The sequence below is a fragment of the Leptonychotes weddellii genome, chromosome 9 (assembly GCF_054177405.1).
Source record: "Leptonychotes weddellii isolate Sample4059 chromosome 9, ASM5417740v2, whole genome shotgun sequence".
NCBI lineage: Eukaryota > Metazoa > Chordata > Mammalia > Carnivora > Phocidae > Leptonychotes > Leptonychotes weddellii.
The window spans coordinates 67,769,814-67,794,174 of record NC_138377.1 but is presented as its reverse complement, the minus strand read 5'-3'; the positions used below and the strand labels follow the sequence as shown (position 1 = coordinate 67,794,174).

The 24,361-nt window shown below is 41.2% G+C and overlaps 1 protein-coding gene across 1 annotated transcript in view; it reads left to right on the top strand.

Moving 5' to 3' along the window:
• The window catches only part of RYR3 (ryanodine receptor 3), a 483,582-nt gene that overhangs the window by 229,970 nt on the left and 229,251 nt on the right, over nucleotides 1-24,361 (top strand). Inside the window, exons 9-12 of the mRNA XM_081831839.1 lie at nucleotides 692-766; nucleotides 3,335-3,491; nucleotides 14,398-14,571; nucleotides 18,240-18,361. Coding sequence (XP_081687965.1) covers nucleotides 692-766; nucleotides 3,335-3,491; nucleotides 14,398-14,571; nucleotides 18,240-18,361 — 528 coding nt within the window. The remainder of the gene's footprint in view (nucleotides 1-691; nucleotides 767-3,334; nucleotides 3,492-14,397; nucleotides 14,572-18,239; nucleotides 18,362-24,361) is intronic.

Genomic DNA, 24,361 nt, shown 5'->3' with positions numbered 1-24,361 from the left:
TTAGGGGATACCAAGTGAAAGTGTGCAACTCTTTGTATTGTCTTTGCAACTTCTTTGTAAACCTAATATCATTCCAAAATATACATTTTATTTAAAAATATATTAAAAGATTATCTTTAACGCAGGAAAGGCGACAACGGTAGAGTGATAAAGTTATGACTACTATAGCAGCTGAGCATAAAGCTTTGCTCCAGACTTCCTAGAATAATGGAAATGAAGTCATACCATATTGCCTGCATATTTTAAAAGGACAGGTACATTTTTAAAAAGTACAAATACATTTTTGAAAGATGTAAAACTACAAGGAACTTAACCTAAAAGAATCAGAGCATTTGGTATCTGCTCTGATGGTATGTGATGAGGCTGTGTTGATTCCTGATGTGGAAATGGAGACAGTCCTTTTTGTTGTACACCTGAGGTCTATGAGTGTCCTCGATCCGTATATGGTGAGCACTTCCCTCCCCTTTAGCGCCTTTTTTCCCTCCCCTTTAGCGCCTTTTTTCCCTCCTAAAAGATTGAGCGATTGAGCCTGGAAAATTGTGCTTCTCTTTGACTCATGCTCTCAGTTTTTGCTGACTACATGAGGGCTTGGAAAGAACGGCGGGGATTGAACAGCCTCTGCAGGGAGCTGTTCCCTCCCCAGTGCTGATCAGTGTCGTGCTCAGAGGCTAATCTCCAACTCTGCTCACAGGAGGATATTCTATGAAGCTGGGGGAGCTGGGACACGAGCCAGATCTCTGTGGAGAGTGGAACCCCTTCGGATAAGGTAATGGAGGGTCAGGGTGGTGCTCTTTTCAAGATAATTTTATTTTGCTGTACTGTCTGTTCTCTTAAAAATTTCACTGATTCCACATCACCAGGCAAACTCTCACAAGTTCCTTGGCCCAGAGCTGTTTTGAAATTTTCCTGACTTTGTTTTTAAACAACAGCAGCACACACACGCACAGAGAGAGAGAGAGAGAGAGAGTGAGAGTGTGAGATTGGGAGAATGAGAATTTCCAAGACTTCTGTTTTGATTCTGAAGCCCTGAACCCAGCCCCCACTCCTGCTCCCCTTCTGGTGGCCAGGTTATAGAAGGTGAGCTTGGACAGGTCTGCTGAAAGCCATCAAAATACTTCTCCCATTTGTTTCCTTAAACAGAGTCTCTGAAACCCACCTAGTGTTTCTCTTCTCAGTAGTTGTGTTGGCTCCAGTGGAATGTTGGCTTTAAATGAGACTAGTGATTGTGATGGCATGAGGTAGAGAAGATTAAAGCACCACTGGAGAGGTAGCCGAGAGGGAAACCGTATTTACCGGACTTGTCAGAAACACTATTGTACCTGGGTGGAAGGAACAGGAGGCTGAGACTTCAGCTGTGTGCTTGAGGAAAAACATGTGGTCTCCAAACGTCACGCCACAAAGGGGGATCCAGTAAGCTCTGGGCCATTATTTTGCCAAGAGGGATTGCAAGTCAGGCTAGAGCTAAACTAGCTGCTTGGGATAACAGAGGAGGGACAGTGTCTGCTTTTCCTTCTCTGCTGTTCCTGCCAGCTGGCTCCTCAGCCTCCCTCTGAACATATGTTCACGGTAAATGTCTCTCTCGTGAGGGTGTATGCCCCCAAGGTAGTTTTCAAGGTAATCCATTATAGATCAGGAGAAAATACTAGAACTTACACACATACACACATAGATACATTTACATTTTTTACTGAGAAACTCTTTGGAGGTTACTGGTTTAAAGAATATTGCTTTTAAGGAGCACCCACTTGATAGCTGGCTTGGAGCATTTATATTCTCTTTCCAGCCCTGTTAAAATGCTTGCTCTAACATAATCTTGTTCTCAGGATATTAAGCCTTGCTTAATGGGCTTTTTTACAAAGTCAAAGTAGGTATGTATATATAATAGTTCCAGTTATGGTTGTTTATTTCCCCAGAGGCCTAACCATGAGATTTTATTCTAACTTAAAGATTTTATTCTAACTCAAAAGATAATGAGTTTCAAGTTATTCAGTGGATAATTTCTCGCCTAACTCTTATTGTAACTTTTGTTGAATGCCAACAGTTTGATGTAGGACCATTGAAAGGTTGCCATTTCAACAGGAGGTCTCCCTTATCTAAATCATCTTATTTTGCTTCACTTTTTTTCCACAGAATGGATCACCCTCTAATACAAAAATACACACACACACACACACACACACAGAGACTTCTTTATTATCTACCTCTCTCTGGCGAGTGTAAGTTGCCCAAGTATTTTTACCATTTCTCTCAAAGATAGGATTCTTTGTGGTAGTACAGTTTGAGTTGAGATAGTACATTAGGGATAGCTTTGCTTTTCCAAAAATGAGTTTCCCTTATAAGGCATTCTTTTTGTGGTTTTTGTATATCAAGAAACTTCAGTGGAGTGAAGGGAAAATTGGAAGCTTGGGACTTCTAGTTACATTAAATCGTTAACTTGTCCCAGGATCATCTTTCTTGTTGTGGTCTTTTTCCCTGCTTTTATTTTTATTGAAGTATAACTAACATACAGTATTATAGTAGTTTCAGGTGTACAATATGATTCAACAGTTCTATACATTTACTCAGTATTCATTAAGTGTATACTTAATCCCCTTTGTTTTACCCATCTCCCCATCCACCTCACTCTACCAACCACCAGTTTGTTCTCTGTATTTAAAAGTCTATTTTTTGTCCTTTTCTTTTTGTTCATTTGTTTTGTTTCTTGAATTTTACATATGAGCAAAATCATAAGGTATTTGTCTTTCTCTGACTGACTTATTTCACTTAACATTATACCCACTGGATCCATCCATGGCAAGATCTCATTCTTTTTGGATAGCTAAATAATAGTCCATTGTATATATGTATGTACACACACACATACACACACATGCCCCATATCTTTTTAATCCACTCATCTATGGTTGGAGACTTGGGTTGCTTTCATATCTTGGCTATTAAAGATAATGCTGCAGTAAACATAGGGGTGCATTTATCTCTTTGAATTAGTGTTTTCTTATTCTTTGGGTAAATATCCAGTGGTGGAATTACTGGATCATGTGGTAATTCTATTTTTAATTTTCTGAGGGACCTCCACACTGTCTTCCACAGTGGCTGCGCCAGTTTACGTTCCCACCCATGGTGCACGAGGGTGCCTCCTTGTTGGTGTTGAGAGGCTGCAAGAGAAGTACCATGCTGAGTTGTCAGGAGACCCGAAATCCTAGAGCAAGCCAGGAGATGGGCGTTTTGTCCCTCCAGGGGATAAACCACAGAGGGATTACAATTCTGCTAGTGTGTGGAAGAAAGCCCAGGATAAATATTGAAATAGACTGAGTTTCTCGGCTCTTCTCTGCAGTTGGAGTGGCAGCAACATCAGATGGGGCCAGGCTTTCCGGCTCCGGCATCTCACCACAGGCCACTACCTGGCCTTGACAGAGGACCAAGGCCTTATACTGCAGGACCGGGTGAAGTCAGACACCAAGGCCACAGCCTTCTCTTTCCGGGCCTCCAAGGTAAGGGGTGAGGAAGTGGACTTTGACCTCATTCTAAAAGTGAAAGCTCTGAGCCCTCCAGGCAGAACTGTGACCAAAAAGAAAGTGGACTAGAATGAGATGGAATTGGAAATTAGACCTATGAGAAACACTGTCTTCTTCTAGCTTTTGAATTAAGTTTACAGGGGAATGGGGGCTGTGGAGGCAGGTTTAAGTCTTAAAAGAGAGACTTGAAAGAAGAGTGGAAAGCCCCAGAAAATAAAAGGATCACAGAAATGGGCAGTGTTTTTCAGAGGTTAATGAAAGATGATGCTGTTGCTTGATATATTCTAAGTTGTTTTCAATACTTTTAAGCATATGCTTCAGTCCTATAAGACAATGATAATGTAGAGGCACGAGTTTCAGTGCTACATGGGGTTAAATCAAGGAAGCGATTTCTTTCAGAAAGATGTAGAGAAGGCGTCAGTCTGGACATGACCTCATCTTGTAGTTATCTGTATTATATAAAGTCACCAGTACCTTCCTCATTCATTCCCTCGGAGGTCTCTTCCCTCCACTTCTCTTAGCTCCTACCCATCCATCCCCAGCCTTCATTAAAAGTGGACCCTGGGCTAGTTAGGTTAACCGCAAACATGTAGCTTTGCCTTTTGATGTGTATATAGACAGTGGTTTTTTTGCAGTCTCCTATCTTTAACGTCCAGTCAGGCTTTAACTCTGCATCACTCCAAACTGGATCTAGTTGGATGGTCAGAACTGCATGCTGAGCTGACTTCTGACAGAGAGTTGGATGCTCTGTCACTTTATGATTGTTCTGGAAAGATCATCCAAGCGTAGGAAAGTCTGTGCTCAGTCGCAGGCCTAGCTATCAGGGAGTCGGCACCTCCTAACAAGACAGTTTGACATCTCCTTTGGGGGCTTCATCTCTAGTTTCATTCTTCTTTGCTTTTTTCCAGAAATAGATCTTGATTTGTGTTCTCAACACGATTTCAGGAAAGAGATAAATGCACCCCTATGTTTACTGCAGCATTATCTTTAATAGCCAAGATATGAAAGCAACCCAAGTCTCCAACCATAGATGAGTGGATTAAAGGGTTGTTGATGATTCCGTTCATGTGGGACTCGGTGTGGAGCTGACAGCTGAATTTTCTGTGGGACAGCTCTGCTTCTTAATGAATCAGAGGAGGACAGTCTTCCAGCATTGCCCTCTTTTGAAGCAGGGGGTTCAGACTCCTTTCTTTTCCTTCTTTTTATGGTCCCAGAGTCTTTCCTGGCAGAGAATCTCTGGCATATAAGTTTTTCTCCCCCAAATGGCTACATATCATAGTTAAGCTATTTCCACACCTATATTTCCAACATTAAACTATATGAACTTCCTACCCTAAATTCTTCTCAAACATCACCTCCCATCTGCTTCTCTTTAAATGGTATTTTGGCTCCTTGACTTCATTCTGGTTTTCTGAGCACATCTTCTTTATGTTCCCTTCACTTTTGTTTTTTAAGATTCCCAGCAAAAGAAAGATTTTAAGTACAAACGTGGATCTGTGTAGTAAAACATTTTGGCCTCCGCCAAGTGGTTTACAGCAGTGTAACTTGCTAAAAGAATTGGTGAAACAAAGCAACAAAAAAATCCGAAGAACAGAGACAAGCTAGATCACATTCTTCCCTAAGAGCCAACTTGGACATGGGGTGCTGCGGGCGACAGCAAGTGTGGGAGGGCGAAAAAGAGATGGGAAAAAAAAGAAATGACTCCTTCTGGCTGGTGACCAAGTAAATTCCTTTCTAAGAATGCTAGCTTGGCTTTTTCTTTCTTCGAGTGCTCTACCACGATCCCTCAGCCCCCTCTAGACCTGGGGCCCTGGGGTGGATCCATGACTTTGTGGCCACTACTAGTTCAGAAAGGGGCTTATCTGGTTACAGCAGGCATTCACGTGGACTTCCAGGCGGCTGGCAGCATCCTGTTCCAGGGGGACTCTTCCATTCCATTCCTTTCTTGGCTCAGCCTTGTGGAGGATGGCTAAGCGCTTACCGAGGCCACTGGGGACAGCCAGAAGAACTCAGAGCACCACAGAGAGTCCTTCCACTTGGCACAGCTCCTGGCCTGTGAGCACGCTTGCCCTCCAAAGGCCCATTGCTTAGCTCCCCAGGTCCTTCCATCTCTATGCACGTGGAAGCAAGCAGCCGATGGCTGGAAGTCACCGAGGTACCGTGGGGACGGCCGGCATAGCAGAGCTGGAGGTAAAAGTCACCCATGAGTCATATTGTCCTATGCACTTGGCAATGTTGTTACATTTCACTGGAGTCACTACGTTAGAGGTTTTAAATAACTCCCAGTGCCGCAGTACTCGGCCCAGCTACGTTCATTTCAGTGGGCGAGGAACTGAAGTCAAAATGACCTAGGCTCCTCGGCAGGCCAAGAAATGGCTGTGTTCCCTCCCCAGGAAATCGGGGCTTCCTTAGGACATTGTGTGGGCGGAGCATCTGACATCTTAGAATGTGAAGCTACACCGAAAGCAAGAATGTATGGAGAACACATGGCTCTGCCATGCACAGTCCAAAGAGCTCTTGGGAGAAGAACGCTAGAAATGCCTTGAGTGCTCTGGGGCCCCAGATTCCTCCCTAGTAAATGTATGTTTACCTTGCTGGGTGCCGGCTTTCCTCCTTAAATGCCCACTCCAGTGTGCTCACCCTCACCGGGGAGTAGTGAGATTCCCCAGCAGGAGGAGACTTTTGGCTCTGCTTTTCAACAGCGGGAGGGTGCTGAGTCATCTAGCCAGTGCTTGCCTGTTACATGTGTTACAGGATGGAGCAGATGGCTGACAGTAGTCGGAGATACCATTTCAGGATCTGGGTGGTGGCATAGGGGTTAGGGGATCCCAACGGGAAGGCTGGGAGGTAGAGATACTGTGTCTTTAGTGCCTCTGTCTGTGGCGTTAGGGGGGGTATTCACCTGATCCTCTCTGTATGTTGGGGAATCTAGAACACAGTAAAAGAGACTCCCAGGAGGGGCACTCTTGGGGCTCGTGTGTTCAGGGCAGCACTGGGTTGGCTGGGCTGTGAGTCATTTGGCACTGATGGGCTTCCCACTGCATGTTCCTGTCTAGCTGCATTAGTCAGCAACAGCTATGACTTCTAAACTGGGGCCATGAGACAGCTGCAGGTGCATGTTAACATCCTTAGCAGGCTGCCCTTACGAAGAAGCGGCAGGTACACTGTGAATCTTGTACACGTGGATCGGACAAGGGTGTGACTGAGCCTTCATGAAAGGGGGTCAGAACTCACACCTGCAGCAGTTGTGGGCCTGGCCTGGCTCAGATGAAATCCCAAAGTCTTTGAGCAAGTATGGGAAGCATGTAGAATAATGAGCAGGGAGTGACCTTGGTCAGTTTTTATCCCTCTCCTTCAGCAGGGTGATCCAAACCAAACTGGAGGTCTGGGATGTCTTGTTGCCTCTGAACTATAGCATCACACCTTATTCCTTTAAACCTAAGCGGTATTTGATAGTGTGGCTTCCAGGTCACCTAGATCTGGCCTTGACTCCCATCTGCTCTCTCTGAGACCTTGAACACAGCTCTTAATCTGGTTGCCCCTCATTTGAAATCTGTCATAAAATGTTAAGATCTGACCTCTGCCTACCCTTCCATTCTCTCTATATCACTTGCTCACAGTTGCCTTGAGCTCTGGCTTACTAAATATTTATCAGCCCTTAAACATGTTCTTTTTTCTCATTGCTCAACCTGTGCCTAGAATGCCTTTTACCCCTCCTAAACACCCGCACTCACGAACTCCTGCTCATCCTTCCAGACTAGTGTCAGATGCCCTTTACAAGAGGAGGGCTCTTCCGTGGGCCTCCAGTAGGCCCCTGTCTGTGTTTCTGTAACAGCCATCACTCACTGGACCAGGAGCCCTTAGATGACAAGGACCACACATGCCGCCTTTTGGTATCCCAGCACCTGGCATAATGTGTAGCAGGTGATAAGTGTGGAAATTGCTCAAGGGATATAAGAATGTGGTCATACATTAAACCAGCCTCAAATCCATTTCATTTTAACCCCCATCATCATCATAGAAGTATCCTGTCATCATTGTGTAATCATTTTGGATCTTTATCTGCCTATCAGCATTCAAGGAGACAGATTCATTATTTTGAACATCGAAGTCAGATTTCTATGAACTTGATTTCACATCATTTTCACATTGTCTTGACATTGCAAGGCCATTCCCCAAGGATTGTCAGATAATGTGATTTAGTATTGCCATGCCAGAGTAAATATCATCTAGATGTCATGTTTCCACATCAGTTTACAGTGCTGAATTCCTTTCAGGGAAGAGTGAATTAGTGATGTTAAATCAAGACTTACCACATGTAACCATTTATTTTATAGCTATTTTTCATGACTATTCTGTAAGTCTTGAATAGTCGAGATAGAATCTCAAAGTTTGCCTATTTTATTGCAGAAGGATGTAGAGCTATCATTGTTCCCAGTGAGAGGAAATTTTTCCACAGTGTATAAAAATGTTACATTCAGTTGAGTCAACAATTATCAAATATCTAGTATGCGCTAAACACTGTGCTCTTGGCCAAACATGACTTCCCTGCCTTTTAAAAGCTGTGCACTGCTCTCTCTGCTGTGCATGAAAAGCATCTCTGTAGACTGGCCTCATGTGCCCTTTAACCTTAGCAGCTCCTGGCAGTCAGAATCAAGATGGCAGCTGGACTCATGGGATATCCCTTAGGAAAACACTGGCTCTGTTTGTGCCAGCCCCCTGGCTTGCTCCGCTTCCTCACTGAGTTCTCAGCCAGGGAAGGAGATGGGTACAGAGGAAAGAGGGAAAAGGGGGAGGAGAAAACAACTACCTCAAGATTCAAACATCTAGAGACAATAGTTTTATTTCATTTCTACACAGTATTTTTTATTGTTTTATCTTCCAAATTTTTAACTTCTAGTTAGCATACAGTGTAATGTTGGTTTCAGGAGTAGAATTTAGTGATTCATCACTTACAAATAACACCCAGTGCTCATCATAATAAGTGCCCCTCTTAATACCCATCCCACATCTAGCCCATCCCCCATCCACCTCCCTCCATCAACCCTCAGTTTATTCTCTGGTTTGCCTCCCCCTCTCTCCCTCTTTTTTTTTTTTTTTTTGCCCTTCCCACACATTCATCTGTTTTGTTTCCTAAATGCCACATGCGAGTGAAATCATATGGTTTTTTCTTTCTCTGACTTATTTCATTTAGCATGATACCATCTAGCTCTGTCCATATCACTGCAAATGGCAAGATTTCATTCTTTTTGATGGCCGAGTAATATCCCATTGTGTGTGCATATATATTGCATACACACACACACACACCACCTCTTCTTTATCCATATCCGAAGTCCTCTTTTCCTGGACTCTTTCTATAGTTGGGCTATTGTTGATAATGTTGCTATAAACATTGGGGTGCATGTGCCCCTTCAAATGTATGTGTTTGTACCCTTTGGGTAAATACCTACTAGTGCAATTGCTCAGTCATAGGGTAGTTCTATTTTTAACTTTCTGAGGAACCTCCATACTGTTCTCTAGAGTGGTTGTACCAACTTGCATTCCCACCAACAGTGTAAGAGGGTTCCCCTTTCTCTTCATCCTCACCAACACCTGTTGTTTCCTGTGTTGTTAATTTTAGCCATTCTGAAGTCTACACAGTATGTTTAAAATTTAAATCAATGATTCTCAAGTCTTTATTGTTCAAAGTGGACCAAATAGAGAAGCAGTCAAGGAAAACCATGGGCTTTGAAGTAAAAGAAGCCTGAGTGAGAATCCTGGCTCGGCCATTTGCTGGTCAGCCTTAATCTGTCTTTTTTTCCAAAAAATAGGGATGAAGAAGTGTGTCTTGAAGGGTGGTTGTGCAGATTCAGTGAGACCAGGAAGACGACCTGGGAGTGTGTCTCCTTATCCATGAAATGGCAGTAGCGCTGCCTACCTCATCCCGATGGTGTAGGAATTGAAGGAGAAAGATGGAGGGAAGAGCCCGCTGGAGAAGTGCGCCTTCCCTAATGCAGATGAGTCTGGTCCCCCAGCACACAGCGAATAGCAGGGGCCTTTCCTTGGCCTCCCACCCAGCCAGGATCCTCGCAATGTCCTGCAGTGTGTGATTTATTTAAGAACATTCTAAGACCTCCTATTCTAGATTAGAAATTTAGAAAAGGACTATATATGTGGAGAAGTAAACCCAAAGGTTGTTTCTCAAGGTTTCTGCAGATACACCTAGGAAGGGGCAGACTAACCAGGCCTTTCTTGATGGCTTACCCCAGCATCCATGAATGGGTCTCATTTTCCCCCTGAAACATTTTTGGGTGCTTACAGTGTGTTGGAAAGGTACTTTGTTGTCCTCTGTGGACACAGGCAGTTTCAATATGTCAAATAACAGATTTCATTCTAATTAATAAACATGAATTAGGAGCTTCTCCGTTCCAGATATGCTAGGTACTGATGGCATAGCTTAAAAATCAGCTGTCTCTAGCCTTGTTTCTTTTCAATCTATAATTCACACTGCTGCTGGAACAATTATTCTAAGATGCAGCCCTGTGTTAGCACCCTGCTTAAAATTCTCAGGGGCTTTCCATTGCCAACGCTAGCTTTTCCCAAGAGGTATTCCAAACGATAATTTTATGAATTGTTTTTTTTTAGAAAAAGCAATTTGGCTGCACTTGCTGCGTTATGCAGAATTCAACAGGTTTTATTTTTTTCTGTTGTTTGCTTTTTATTGTAGGACTCCTAACAATCCATCTTATATAAGCCCTAATGTTTCCTTTGACTCCTGGAAGAAGATAAAGAACTTGTCCGAAGTCCTCTTTTCCAGGAGAAAGTCTGTTAATGTTGTGAGTTTGAGAAACATGTACCTATAGTACAAAGTTCGGAGGCCTTTTTGTTCAAGTCCCTTCCTGGACTTCAAGCTTTCTCCTTGCCACACAAAGCCCGTCTTACTAGAACCAAGTCCTCTTCCTTCTTTCCTTTCTCACTTCTCACTCCCAGCCAAGCTCACATCAAGTATCTGTCTTATATAAAATCATCCCTAACTCTCAGGCACAATGAGGTCTTCTCTCTCCCAAACTCCAGTTGCACCTTGAATGTAGACTATGTCACCTTGCTATCATTACTGGTTTATATGTATGACCCTAAAGTTTATATGAGCCCAGAGCCATTTTTTCATAAAATAATTGCATATGTTTTCAACCTGTCAGCCTTTTCTTCTTTATAATACCTCTTAAACAACTGAAACATTAATACAATTAATACTTTGCTAATGATAACCATTCAAAAAATTATGTTCAAATGACAAATGGGCTTTGGAATTCTATTTGATTTTGGATTCTGTTCCATTACTTAGCTACAGGACTTTGAGCAAATTACTCAAATTCTGCAAGCCTCAGCTTTATCACCTATAGAGTAAGAGAAATGAAAACAGAAGGACCATTAAAAGGTTGAGAGAAAATGTTCTTAAAGTGTCATGCATAATACATATCACTTTGTAGATCCTTGGTAAATTCACTGATGGTATTGCCATTGTAGAGTACTTAGCGAAATACTTTGCTCTAAGTAAGCACTAGAAAAACACTAGTTGCAGTTCCTTTCCTTGTCCTCCTAGAAATCTTAAATCACTCTGGAGAGCAGCAACTTAATCATCTAAACCAGATATTTATTTAACACTTGTGATGTGGTCAGGACCATTTCATAAGTTCTCCATGGAGACAGGAGATGATGATGATTATCCTTCAATACCAAGTATCCTATTCCTCCTTAGAATCCGCTCATCATCTAACATAGAGAATGTTGACAGAGATAAACAAATTGATGTCCACAGAACAATAAAACAAAAGCAGATTATTTGCAACCTATTTTAAGTAAAGACAAGCAAATCCCAGTCTTATCCTTGGAGAGTTTTCAGTCTGGTAGCGGACAGGAAGCATGCCAGCAAGGGAGGCCTATCACAGAAGATGGTAAAGAGCCTTGAGGGAGGAGAAGGGAAGTGCTACGAGATCAGGGAAAATGCAAAGGTGGATCTGGGAAAGGCTTGATGGATAAGATGTAAAGATGCAGAGTTGAAATAGGGGATTTCTTTTTTTTTTAATGTTTTATTCATTTATTCATGAGAGTCAGAGAGAGAGAGAGGCAGAGGCAGAGGGAGAAGCAGGCTCCCCACCCAGCAGGGAGCCCAATGCGGGACTCGATCCAGGACCCCGGGATCACGACCTGAGCCGAAGGCAGACACTTAACCATCTGAGCCACCCAGGCGCCCCTGAAATAGGGGATTTCTAAGCAGAAAGTGTAATGTGGGTAAAGGCCCAGAGGAAGGGAACCTTGATATATCAAAGGAACATAGTCCAATTTGGTTAAAGCATATGGTATATATGAACTTTAGAAATGAAAATTGTATCTTCTAGGAATTGGGAGTTAATGGAAGGGAGTATTGGATTAACCCTATCATTTAGGAGGAGTCCATTTCCAGCAGTAGAGCAAGTACATATGGGGCCATATTCAAGTGAACACAGAGAAGGGAGCATTCGTGCTCAGAAGTCAGAAGATCACCAACCTGCCATGTGCCCAATCAGACTTCTCTGTCATGGACCACTCTCATTTCCTTAGTATATCCTTGGTGTGTTTAGATTTGGGTTGAGTTGGCTTTAGTTGTTTCATCTCCATGTCTTAGTTTCTTTTGTTGTTGCTTCTATTCTTTTAAATTAGAAGTGGCCACTGCAGTGACCACCATAGAGCTTTGGGAGTGCATGCTGTTTTGTAAAAGCAAAGACACCAAGAGACACTCCATTCTATAAACAGTCATGATCCATTGATTTCAGGCTCTAGAGAAATAGATCCTACTATTTCTCTTCTTCTGGCCAAGTCATATTTAAATAAACAAAATTGAGAAAATAAATGGAGTGTAGTCATTGATAGTTTGGGAACATGCACTATTTTAACTGTGAGCTCTTGGCATTCCGTGTCATTATTCATATTTAACAGTTGCAGTGTGTTTTCTTTTGCTGCATTGTCTATGGTTTAGAGAACAGGCTGGAGGAGAGAACTTTGGCATATTTTAAATCCTGTTACTGGCCTAAGTATCTTCAGGACTATAGATATTTCTGGAATGAAAATCAAGTATCCATTGTTCTGTGAAATCAATGCATTCTTGACCACCTGCCTCTAAAGAAGACCTAATATATCAAATTCTATTTTCCCATTGGCTTTTGTTATAAAATCAAAGATAAGTTCCTTTAGAAATGTTAATTTTGAGAAATCTCATATTTAAAAATCAAGCCAATGTTTCAACATACATTGAAAATAAGAATTTTCTTGTGAAGTATTAACATTGCCTAAGATGATCCTGTAAATGTGCACAGAATAACTAATTTTACTGTTTTGAAGGAAAATAAATCAGAACTGAAATGAAAATATATATTTGAAAGAAAAAAATTACTTAACTATACATATATATATATATATATATATATATATGTATATATATGTTTATTAAGTAATTGAAAGGCACTGGATTCTCTGTACCAGGAATCCAAAAGTAATTGAAATCTGGCCCGTGCCCTTGATTCTTTTGAAGTCTGACACAAGGAAAGTGTCCTATAAACAAGCACATTTACACTATAATATAGTGCTAAGTGCCCAGTGAAGTAATAAGAGTGTGCTGGGGAAGTACAGTGGGAGGGACTACTGTGCCCTCACAGAGAAGGGGGCATCCGAACAGGGTGTTGAAGGGTGAATAGGAGTTCAGAGCAGTGGGGAAGAACAGAGTCTCTGGAGCTGGACTTCCCGGTTGAAATCTTAGCTCTTTCACAACTTCTTGGGTGACCTCAGGCAAATTGCTCATCTCTCTGTATCTTCATTTTCTCCCCTGAAAAACTGGGATAGTATTTGCAGCTGCACCCAAAGCTGTTAGGAAGAGTTGACTCATGTAAAGAACTTAGAACACCGCCTCGCACGCAGTAAGAGCTCAGTGCACCTGCTGCTGTTCCATCATCAAGAAGGAGAGTAAAATGGTCACAGGCAGAGGGAACAGCAGGTTGCATTTTTTATTCCGTAAAAAGCTCAAAATGCTGTCCAGCTAATGGCTTTTACAAATGAGCAATTCCATGCAAGATGTAGAGGAGGAATGAAAGTGGAGTCAAACCATTCAGAGGCCCTGACTGATGAGGAGGGGACAGGGTTACCATGCACCCTGGGTCGGCCTCCTGACTCATTCTGTGCCGGGCACCTCAGCTTGTCCCCAAACAGACACCCCGGATGCGCAGCAACTCCTTTTTCCAGACTGGAGAAAAGATGTAGTGAAATAGTAGCAATTGAAGAATGAAAGCCATTGGCTGCAACACACAAGTGAGGAGGCTGTGAGAGACAGGGACACTGGTGAGTACATCTCACTTCTGGCACAGTGGCCCCTACCTGATTCACAAGTCTGCTCTCTCTGCTGATTTCTGTTAAAGATGTTTATGTGATGTTAACAGACATGTTTAAAGCCTTGCATCAGTGAGTTTAGATAACCAGTAAAATTACAGAAGATACAACTTGCTGAAAATAAGTTAATTGACCACTAAAGTGTTCATTATTATTAAAGGATCTAAGTCAGGATGAGAAAAATAGAAAATGTAACAGAGAACTATATACAGTCAGAACCAAAAAGAGACCCTACCGGCTGCCTCCTTTCCCCATGGATTTAAGTAATTATTAAAGTGGCTGAAACTTGGAATCCATTGATTTTTACGGTTAACAGCAGATAAGGGAAGCAAGCCTTTCTGAAGTCCTGGCTTGGACAGGCACATCATGAAGATTCTGGTAATGGATACCGGAGCTTACAAATTCTGCATAGGTGATTTGTTCTCTGTATTGCATTTCTATTTAATCAGACATGCCCATGTTTGTCTCATTTTCTGTGAAATAGGAAACCAAGGAGAAATTGGATTCCAGTCACAAGCGAGATATAGAAGGCATGGGCGTTCCAGAAATCAAGTATGGAGATTCGGTCTGCTTTGTACAACACATAGCCAGTGGTCTGTGGGTGACCTACAAAGCACAAGATGCCAAGACCTCCCGCCTTGGACCTCTGAAAAGAAAGGTGGGGGTCAGAAAGGCTGTCCGGAATTGTATTACCCTGAACTGGAAGCAACTAGGCAAGAAAAGTGATTATGAGAATTAGGCGAACATGATGTATGTTTACTTCTCACTATTTTTGCTATTCTGAAGAGTTATCCTGTGACAGATTGTACTGCCTAATTGGTTATTGTAACCCCATATTCAGAGCAAAAAAAAAAAAAGTTAAATACATGGCAAATCTGTGAGGAGGGGGCAGAATTTGTTCAATGCACCCTAAAACCTGAACTAAATAACTTTTGGTGGTATGCTGTTTGGGGATTATTTACACCATTCCTCTCTCCATTTAAGTGGATAATTGAGTTACTGTGTGATTTTCATAATATAGAGACTAAATAGAATTGCTAGAGAAAATGCAGATTGCATGATAACAAGCCCACAGGAACCAACGTGCAGAAAGATGAGATATTGTGCGTTGATGCAATGTCCACAGAGAGCACACACCAATTTGAGTGGTCCATCCCAGCCTGCTGCAGTGGGAAACTGACGTAGGTACACACCACATCTTTTTACCAGAAAGTTGCTATAGTAGTGTTTCTTTTGATAGGAACCAGAAAATAGATGCCAGGGGCATGATTTTCCTTGGAAAAAGCCTTACAAAACACCCGTTTGGGTAGTCAAGGAACCCTAGAAGAGGGTTCTAGGAGCCATTGTACACTGTAGCTTGGGTTTAGCAGCCTAATATGGAGGTGATGGAAAGTTCAGGATGCTGGTTGTTGTAAGTAGGGAGCTTGGGAACAAACCATAAGGTGCTAGCTTGCTTTTGTGTAAAGTAAAACATACCAGGAAAGTATCCAGAAATGGGAAACTGAAATTATGAAGAGAGAGGGGAAAAAAAGTAAATAACAACTACACTGACTATATGGCCCAATTCCTTACTCTACGAACAATTATCAAGGCTGGATAAAATATAAAAACAAAAAACCCAAACCCAAAACAAAATCATTTGAAGGCTTCAACAACCAGGACATCCAGGACAGGAGTGCTAAAGATCCCAGATAGAAGGTGAATGCACTAAGTGAGCCACACCCTGGTCTCTACTTGCCCTTCCGCATATTGGCCGAGTTGCAGCACCAAGGAATGGGGTCTTGTGTTAGCTTCATTGGGCTGGAGTGACAGATGAGAGATAAGGTCAGGCAGGGTTTCTGGGACTTACAGGGCCAAGGTTCTAGAGCAGAGGGAACTGTAGAAACATGAAACTGAAATTATACATGCAGTTTCCCCTTAAGCTGACCATGGGTGGGCTGTGAAGCAAGGATAGCAAACAGCATACAGTGCTTCTCTGATGGAGAAGAGCAAAGCGGAGATGTCAAAAGCATGACAATCCTAGGAAGGCCAAGGTTGGGGTTTAGGGTCCCTCAAGTTGGAACAGCCTTTGAAAATACAGTAGGCTTTCAATGAAATTCCAAAAGGGCTCTACCCCAGGAGTATGAACTACCCCTGGAAATAAGGGCAACTTAAAGATAGATGCCAAAAACCCATCTATCCTACCAGCCTATAAGAAGAAAATTAAATCCTCTGTAGAGTACAATAGTATCATCTAGAATCTCCACAATTTTCCATACCTACTAAGATAATGATGATATTTAAAAAGGTGGAATTTGTGGATCTTGGCTCTCCTCTTGGGAGGAGACACACTAAAATGACCCTGTCAACGAGGAGAGATCCCACCTCGTGTTGCTGACTTCTCCTGCCCATCCCTGCCTTTCTCCTCCAGGACCATAGTCTGTATATTCCTTTAACTGCGGCAGTGTGCATGTGAATCTGGAAGGTCCTTTCAGAAACTCTCTAAATGATGTCATGATGTTCGACCCCTGACAGGGCTGCCCTGCTCTATTTTGTGAGGAGCAGGTTAAGTTTCTTTCTAAAAATACAAAGGATGTTCAGATCTGTGTTAAGCATTTTATAAAACAAAACAGGAACCTAGAAAAACTGATGGAAGATAGACACTGAAAAACCTAAAGGCAACTCACTTTAAAGGCAGGATTTTGCCATTCCCGTCGTGGGCTTTTGCTGTCTTCTCTTGAATTATGGGAATCCTCCAAGAGAAAAAGAAGTGGGCTGCAGCAATCAATAGGGCACATAATAACCATGTTCTAACAGCTGCATCCCCCCTATTTCTCCTTACTTTCTCGTTTGGCTGGCCATTTTGAATGTGTTACCTGAACAAGCAAAATCTAAGGATTTTAGTCTTTAGGGACCCGAATACTGGGACTGGGACCAGAGCCAACCTAGTGGCAATGTATTGCCAAATCTCAGTGCACCGTTGTTAAACGGTTGCTGGGCAGTTCTCACGGAGTGGTCCTGAAACAGTTGGTGAATCCAGTACTAGGAGTATCCTTGGCTAACACTTAAGCTACAGGATGTAGATGGGATGCAAGGTCATTTGTCAAAACTGAATATAAATTTTTGCAAGCCAGTATTCTACTTCACGTGTGAACTCATTGTGTTAGGACACAGTTTCAGAAGAATAAATAATAAGGAAGAGATTTTTACATGGAAAGGAAAAGAAGTTTCTTTGAGCTAAAAATGAGAGAGCCCAAAAACCCTTTTTCTCAAGATATTTGCTGGAGCCACTTGTGGTATTTAATTGACATCACCCCAGATCCCAGGACCTACAAATGGTCTCTCTTCACTTAACTCACCTCAAGAGGAAACCATGTCAGGAACTTGAATCAGAATTTAAGTCTGACTTGAACCAGACTCAAACCATCCCAGTTAATATCCGCATACAGTTGACCCTTTCAAGGGAAAAAATCACTAACCTCCATATTCAAAGCCGGTAACCCTGCCCAAAAATTGTATCTTGATGTCACTGGTGATCAGTACGTATACTTAGCTTTTAGATAACTGATTTGAGATCAGTAATATACTGCCCCTTATAACAAATATTCACTGAGGACTTCCTAGATTCTAGGAAACATGCTAAGTGATTTGCATGTAAATCATTTAATCCTCGAAACGACCCTAGAAGTCCATTTGATGGTGAAGTTGAACCCAAGAGAAGTTAAAAAACTTACTTGAGGTCACACACCTGGGAAGTAGCAGAGTAGGACTAGAACCCACGCCAACTACTACCAGAGTCTGTGCCTTCAAATGCCCTTCTTAGCCTCCATGAGAAGCAACTACTACGTTGAGTTGCTTCCCCAGTTCTATGGCCAACAGTAGCTGTCCTTCAGGGAGGAATCCAAGCCTGATCCCAGTAGAGAGTTTTTCTATAACTTGCTTTTCTTCCTCCATTTATCTCTGGAGGAAAAGGCTCTGAACAAAATGACTTTTCCCATTTCCAAGGGTAAGGATTTGTGTTCATTTCAAGAGAAAAATTTATTACAAAATATGTTTTCACCTTTTCAAATTGGCCATCTAAGCCTAAGGAATTTACTGTAACTCATACCGCAGGGGCACATAAAATTTTACTTTCATCAAAGCACTGTGTCTCAGGAATGATTCATAGGTCAGTAATAGGGAGTACAGGCAAAATAACTTTGTTAATGTCCCATTTTCAAGCGGATACAAGGGAACTTGGTTGGGGAGAAGGAATACAAGGGATGAGGGAAATACTGCAAGAAATGTTGACTATCCAGCTATGGAGTAGCATGTAACTGGACCTGGTGTCCTTTCCTCTGTGGGTAGGTCATACTCCATCAGGAAGGCCACATGGATGACGGGTTAACCCTGCAGAGATGCCAACGCGAGGAGTCACAGGCTGCTCGGATCATCCGGAACACAACAGCCTTATTCAGCCAGTTTGTAAGGTACAGAAGCTCCTTCCTTTTATCTCTTAGTTTCTACTCTGTGGCCATCCAATCCCACCTACCCACCCCCTTTTAATACTAACAGTTTTCAGGAAATTATTAAACATCAGCAGAGAGTTTTACCACAGAGAGTTTGGGACTTAATCTTCTTTCTCAGGAGAAGACCTCCTATCAGCTTCACCCTTTGCCCAATAAATGCTTAAGCCCCATTGGTGACTCAGGTTGGTGTCAGGAATACCCAAGGTCTCCTCCCAAAAATTAAGTGAAGAGTGCCTGGAGCACTTTAAGTCCCTTTTGTATTAGTGTGTGAAGAGGGGAGAAATGGATCCATACCCTTTGTGCTATTTAGAAAAGCTTTCTCCATCATTCAGAATTGTTGCTACGGTTTTGATCCAAGTGGATTTGCATTGAAAGCCTTGGGTTACCCACCTATGGCTGGGACTTAAACGGGAAGAGTGACTGAACACCTACTTGGGTCATAATCCCCTCAATGCCTAAATAATGCTGCCAAAGCAGAACACTGTGGATTGTGTTCACCAATTATCATGAGAAATGGATTCTGTTGTAAACAGTGCAGTGTTCCAAGTCATCCTTCTTTTGTAGGAAAATATCTCTAAAGCCGAGGGGGCTTAAATTGCGTGTGTGAATTTGCATGAAATGAGAAAAATTTTTTATACCTTTACTTTTCCTGTTGGAATACCGTGATCCAAGCAATGTGTGTTAGTTAGGATATAGGCTAAGATGCTGTTGCAGTTCAAGATAGATTTATTTCTCGTCTAAGTAATAGTATAGGGTAGACAAGGTCGGGCTACTGAGGCTCAGGTTCCTTCTATCTCACTGCTCTGAGATCTACAGTTTCTTTCTTTCTTTCTTTCTTTCTTTCTTTCTTTCTTTCTTTCTTTCTTTCTTTCTTTCTTTCTTTCTTTCTTTCTTTTCTTTCTTTCCTTTCATTATGTTAGTCACCATTCATTACATCATTAGTTTTTGATGTAGTGTTCCATGATTCATTGTTTGCATATAACACCCAGTGCTCCATTCAATATGTGCCCTCTTTAATGCCCATCACCAGGCTAACCCATCCCCCCACCCCCCTCTCCTACAGTTTCTTAAAGTATGTCCCTGGACCAGCACAGTAGCATCACCTGGGAACATGTTAAAAATGCACATTCTCAGGTTTCACTGAATCAGACACCTGGGAAATTGTGTTTTGATAGGCTCTTCAGTTGATGCTGAAGCATGCTAAAGTTGACAAACCATTGCCCTGGAATAGAGGTCTTACCCTTGGCCACACGTGAGATTCATCTGGAGAGCTTTTAACACCCTGATGCCTAGGTGGCATCTCATACCAATTGCATTAGAATTTCTGTGGTGGTGGGACACCTGGGTGGCTCAGTTCGTTAAGCATACAACTCTTGATTTCGGCTCAGGTCATGATCTCAGAGTCATGAGACTCAAGCTCAGCCTGGAGTCTGCTTGAGATTCTTTCCCTCTGCCCCTCCCCCTGCTCACTTGCTCTCTCTCTCTCTGTCTCTCAAATAAATAAATAAATCTTAAAAAAAATTAAAAAACAGATCTCTGGAATTTCTGTGATGGGATTCAAAAACCAGTTTTTTATTAAAGCTCCCCAGGGGATTCTAATATTCAACATCACTGAGACCAACTGTCCTGGTATATTTTCTTCATCTACATGATCAAAAATAGCTTGCTAGCATCATTTCTCAGATCTGTACTGCCAAAGAAAAGGGTGCGGGGTGGTGGGAAAAATTGGGAGTGGTGGAGGGCAAGTGATTTTTTTTGTTGTTTAAAGATATGACCTAGAAGTAGATCACTTTTTCTTGTACTCGACTAGCTAAAATCAGTCACATGACCACACCTAGCTGCAGGGAGGTTGAGAAATATGTCTGGTTAGTAGGCTGTGTTCCCAGTACGACTCAGACCAAAATAGAGATGAGAAAGTAGACAATGAGGTATTCCTACCACAGAATGGAACTGAGGCCTACACGTCAGCCATCCTACTACCACTGGGTTCCTGTGATCCCCAAACAAAATGCTTCCTCCTTTCTGTGCCACATTATGTCCATACCTGCTCCCCTTCTTCAGAGAAAGTGTGTTAGAATGAATAGTTTGCTACAGGAATTAAAAGATGGCTATGTGCAAACATGAGTTTTTCATGTAGTCTGGACTTTCTCCAGAACCATCACCCTAGAGGTTGGATGGCTTTATTTATTTGACTCTCGGTTCTCTGAAACCCTGCCCTTGTGCCTGTCTTAAGTCAGTGGCCCCTGCCTCATACATATACAAAAATTAATTCAAAAGGGATCAAAGACCTACAACTATAAAAACTGGGAGAAGAAAACATAGGTTTAAATTTTTATGACCTTGAATTAGGCAGTGGTTTATTCAATATGACACCAAAAACAGAAGTAACAAAAATATATATATAAACTGGACTTGATCAAAATTAAAAACTTTTTTGCCACAAAGGACACCATCAAGAAAGTGAAGAAACAACTTACATGATGGGAAAGAATATTTCAAATCATATATCTGATAAGGGACTTGTATCTAGAATAAAGAACTCTTACAACTCAACCTTAAAAAGACAAATGGAACAATTTAAAAATGAGCAAAGATCTGAATAGACATTTCTCCAAAGAAGATACACAAATGGCCAATAAGCATATGAAAAGATGGTCAATGCCGTTAGCCATGAGGAAAATGCAAATCAAAACCAAGTGAGAGACCACTTTATTCCCACTAGGATGGCTATAATTAAAGAGACTTAAGAAGAAGTGTGAGACAGGATGTGGAGAAATTGGAACCTTCATACACTTTTGGTGGGAATGTAAAATTTTGGCAGCCATTTTGGAACACCGTCTGGAAATTCCTCAAAAAGTTAAACATAGAGTTACCATATGACCCAACAGTTTCACTCCTAGGTTATATACCTAAGAGATATGAAATATGTCTACTCAAAAACTGGTACACAGATGTTCAAAACAGCATTTATTCATAATAACCAAAAAGTGGGAACAACACAAATGACCAACTGATGAATGGATAAATAAAATGTGCCATATTCATACAATGGAATATTACTTATCCATAAAAAGGAATGAAGTACTGATATGGGCTATTTATGGTAGGATTCTATTTAATAATATGAAATATCCAGAATAGGCAGTTCTGTAGAGACAGAAAGTAGATCAGTGGTTGCCTAGAGCTAGGGTGGTTGTAGGGGACAGGGGCAGTGACTGCTAATGGGTATGGGATTTTGGTGGAAGCTGATGAAAAAGTTCTAAAATTGATGCAATGGTTGCAAAACTATAAATATAATAAAAACCATTAAACCACTGAATTGTACCCTTTAAATAGATGATTGTGTCATATGTGAATTATATTTTAATAAAGCTATTACTTTAAAAAGTCAGTGGGAGTTACATACCTGACAGTGGGAAAATTATTTTTAAACAGCGTTGTGGGTTATAATTTACATATCATAAAATCCATCCTTTTAAGTGTGCAACTCAGTGAATTTTAATAACTTTACTGAGCTGTGCAACCATCACCATGATTCACTTTTAAAGCATTTCTACCACCCCAAAAAGATCCCTTATAACTATTGCAGTATATATTAGTACCCACCCCCACCCACCCCCACCCCCCACCTTAGTCAACCAATCATCTAGCTTTGGTCTCAATACATTTACAAGTTAATTTATACAGTATATTGTGTTTTGATCCTGGCTTTTCCCTTAGCATTTTTGAGGGTCCTATTCCATTTTATTGCTGAAGAGTGTATGTATATTTCATGTACATGTATACATATAGATGTATATATGTATGTATATATATGATTGTGTATATATATGTGTGTGTATATATACACATGTGCATATATAGAGAGATCTATCTAGAGAGAGAAACAGACAGGTATAGATATACCTCACATTCTATTTGTCAGTTGAGGAACAGTGGGTTTTTTCTATTTTTGCTTATTGTCAGTATTGGTTCCATGGATATTTGTGTAAAAGTCTTTGGATATGTATTTTCATTTCTCTTGGGTAAATACCAGGAAGTGGAATTGCAAAGTCATAGGTAATTTATTTAACATTTATATGTATTTTTTAAAAAAAAGATTTTGTTTGAGAGAGAATGAGTAAGAGAGAAAGCACAAATGGAGGGCAGGGTAGAGCAAGAGGGGGAAGCAGACTCCCTGCTGAGCGGGGAGCCCAACACAGGGCTCAATCTCAGGACCCTGGAATCATGACCCGAGCCAAAGGCAGACGCTTAACCAACTGAGCCACCCAGGTGCCCCAACATTTTTATATTTTTATGATAAAATATACAAAGCATAGCATTTACCATTTCAACCAATTTTAAGTGTACCCTTTACTGATGTTAACTAAATTCAAATTATTATATGATCATCACCACTATCCATTTACATCATTTCAAACAGAAATTCCATACCCATTAAACAATAACTCCCCATTCTTCCCCTCCACCCCCCACCAGCCCCTGGTAAACAGTATTCAACCTTTCTATGAATTTGACTAATTTAACTGGAATCATACGAAATTTGTCTTTTTGTGCCTTATTTCACTTAAAGTCTTCAAGTTTCGCTCATATTGTAGCATGTGTCAGAATTTCATACCTTTCTAAGGTTGAATAACATTACAGTGTATGTAAAAACCACATTTTGTTTATCCATTCACCCACGACTGGACATTTAGGTATGTTTAATTTTTTGGGAAACTGAAAACCTGCTTTCCAAAGCAGATTTCCATTTTACATTCCACTCAGAAATATATAAAGTTCCAATTTCTCCACACCCTTATTGTCTGACTTGACTATAGACGTTCTAGTGGTTATGAAGTGGTATGCCAATATGGTTGTAATTTGCATTTCCAAAATGACTAATGATTTTGAATGTCTTTTCATGTGCTTATTAGCTATTCATATATCTTCTTTAGTAAAATGTAATCAAGGCTTTGCGTGTTTTTTTTAGTTGGGTGGTTTGTCTTCACACTGAAGTTTGACAGTTCTTTGTATCTTCTGGTTGCAAGTTTTTTATTGATTCATGATTTGCAGATATTTTCTCTTAGTTTGTGGCTTTTCTTCTCCTTTTTTTAAAAATTATTTATTTATTTGAGAGAGAGAGATCCTGAGCGGGGGGGAGGAGTAGAGGGAGAGGCCGACTCACTGCTGAACAGGGAGCCCGATGTGGGACTCGATCCCAGGACCCTGGGATCATGACCTGAGCCAAAGGCAGATGCTTAACCAACTGAGCCACCCAGGCACCCATCTTCTCCTTTTCTTAATGATGTCTTTTGAAGCACAAAAGTTCTAATATTGGTGAAGTCCAATTTAACATAACTTTTGTTTCTGGATTGTACTTTTGAGTGTCCTAAGAACTCTTGCCCAACCCAGAGTCACCAAGACTTTCTCCTGTGTTTCTTCTGAAAGTTTTATAATTTAAGCTCTTACATACAAGCTCTATGATCCATGTTGAGTCAATTTTGGGATACGGTCTGAGGTAAGAATTGAAATTCTTTTTTCTTTTTTTCTTTTAAAAGTGGATCATTTTGATACCTCAGTGTCCCTGCACAATTTGTGGAAAGGTTATCCTTTCTCCATAACATTGCCTTGGCACCTTTGTCAAAAGCCAAATGACCATAAATTTAAGGGTTTATTTCTGGACCCTCATTTCTGTTCCACTGGCTTATATATCTGTCATTATGCCAAAACAACACTGTCCTGATGAACATAGCTTTGTAGTAAGTATTGAAATCTGATAGAATCCTCTAGTTTTGTACTTTTTTTCAAAATTATTTTGGCTTTTCTGGGTCCTTTGAATTCCCATATAAATTTTAAAGTGAATTTGTCAATTTTTGTAAGACAGCTTGCCAGGATATTAATAGAGAATGCATTGAAACTTTAGATCAATTTGGTGGGAGAACTTTTATCTTAATTATACTGAATCTTCTAATTCATGAA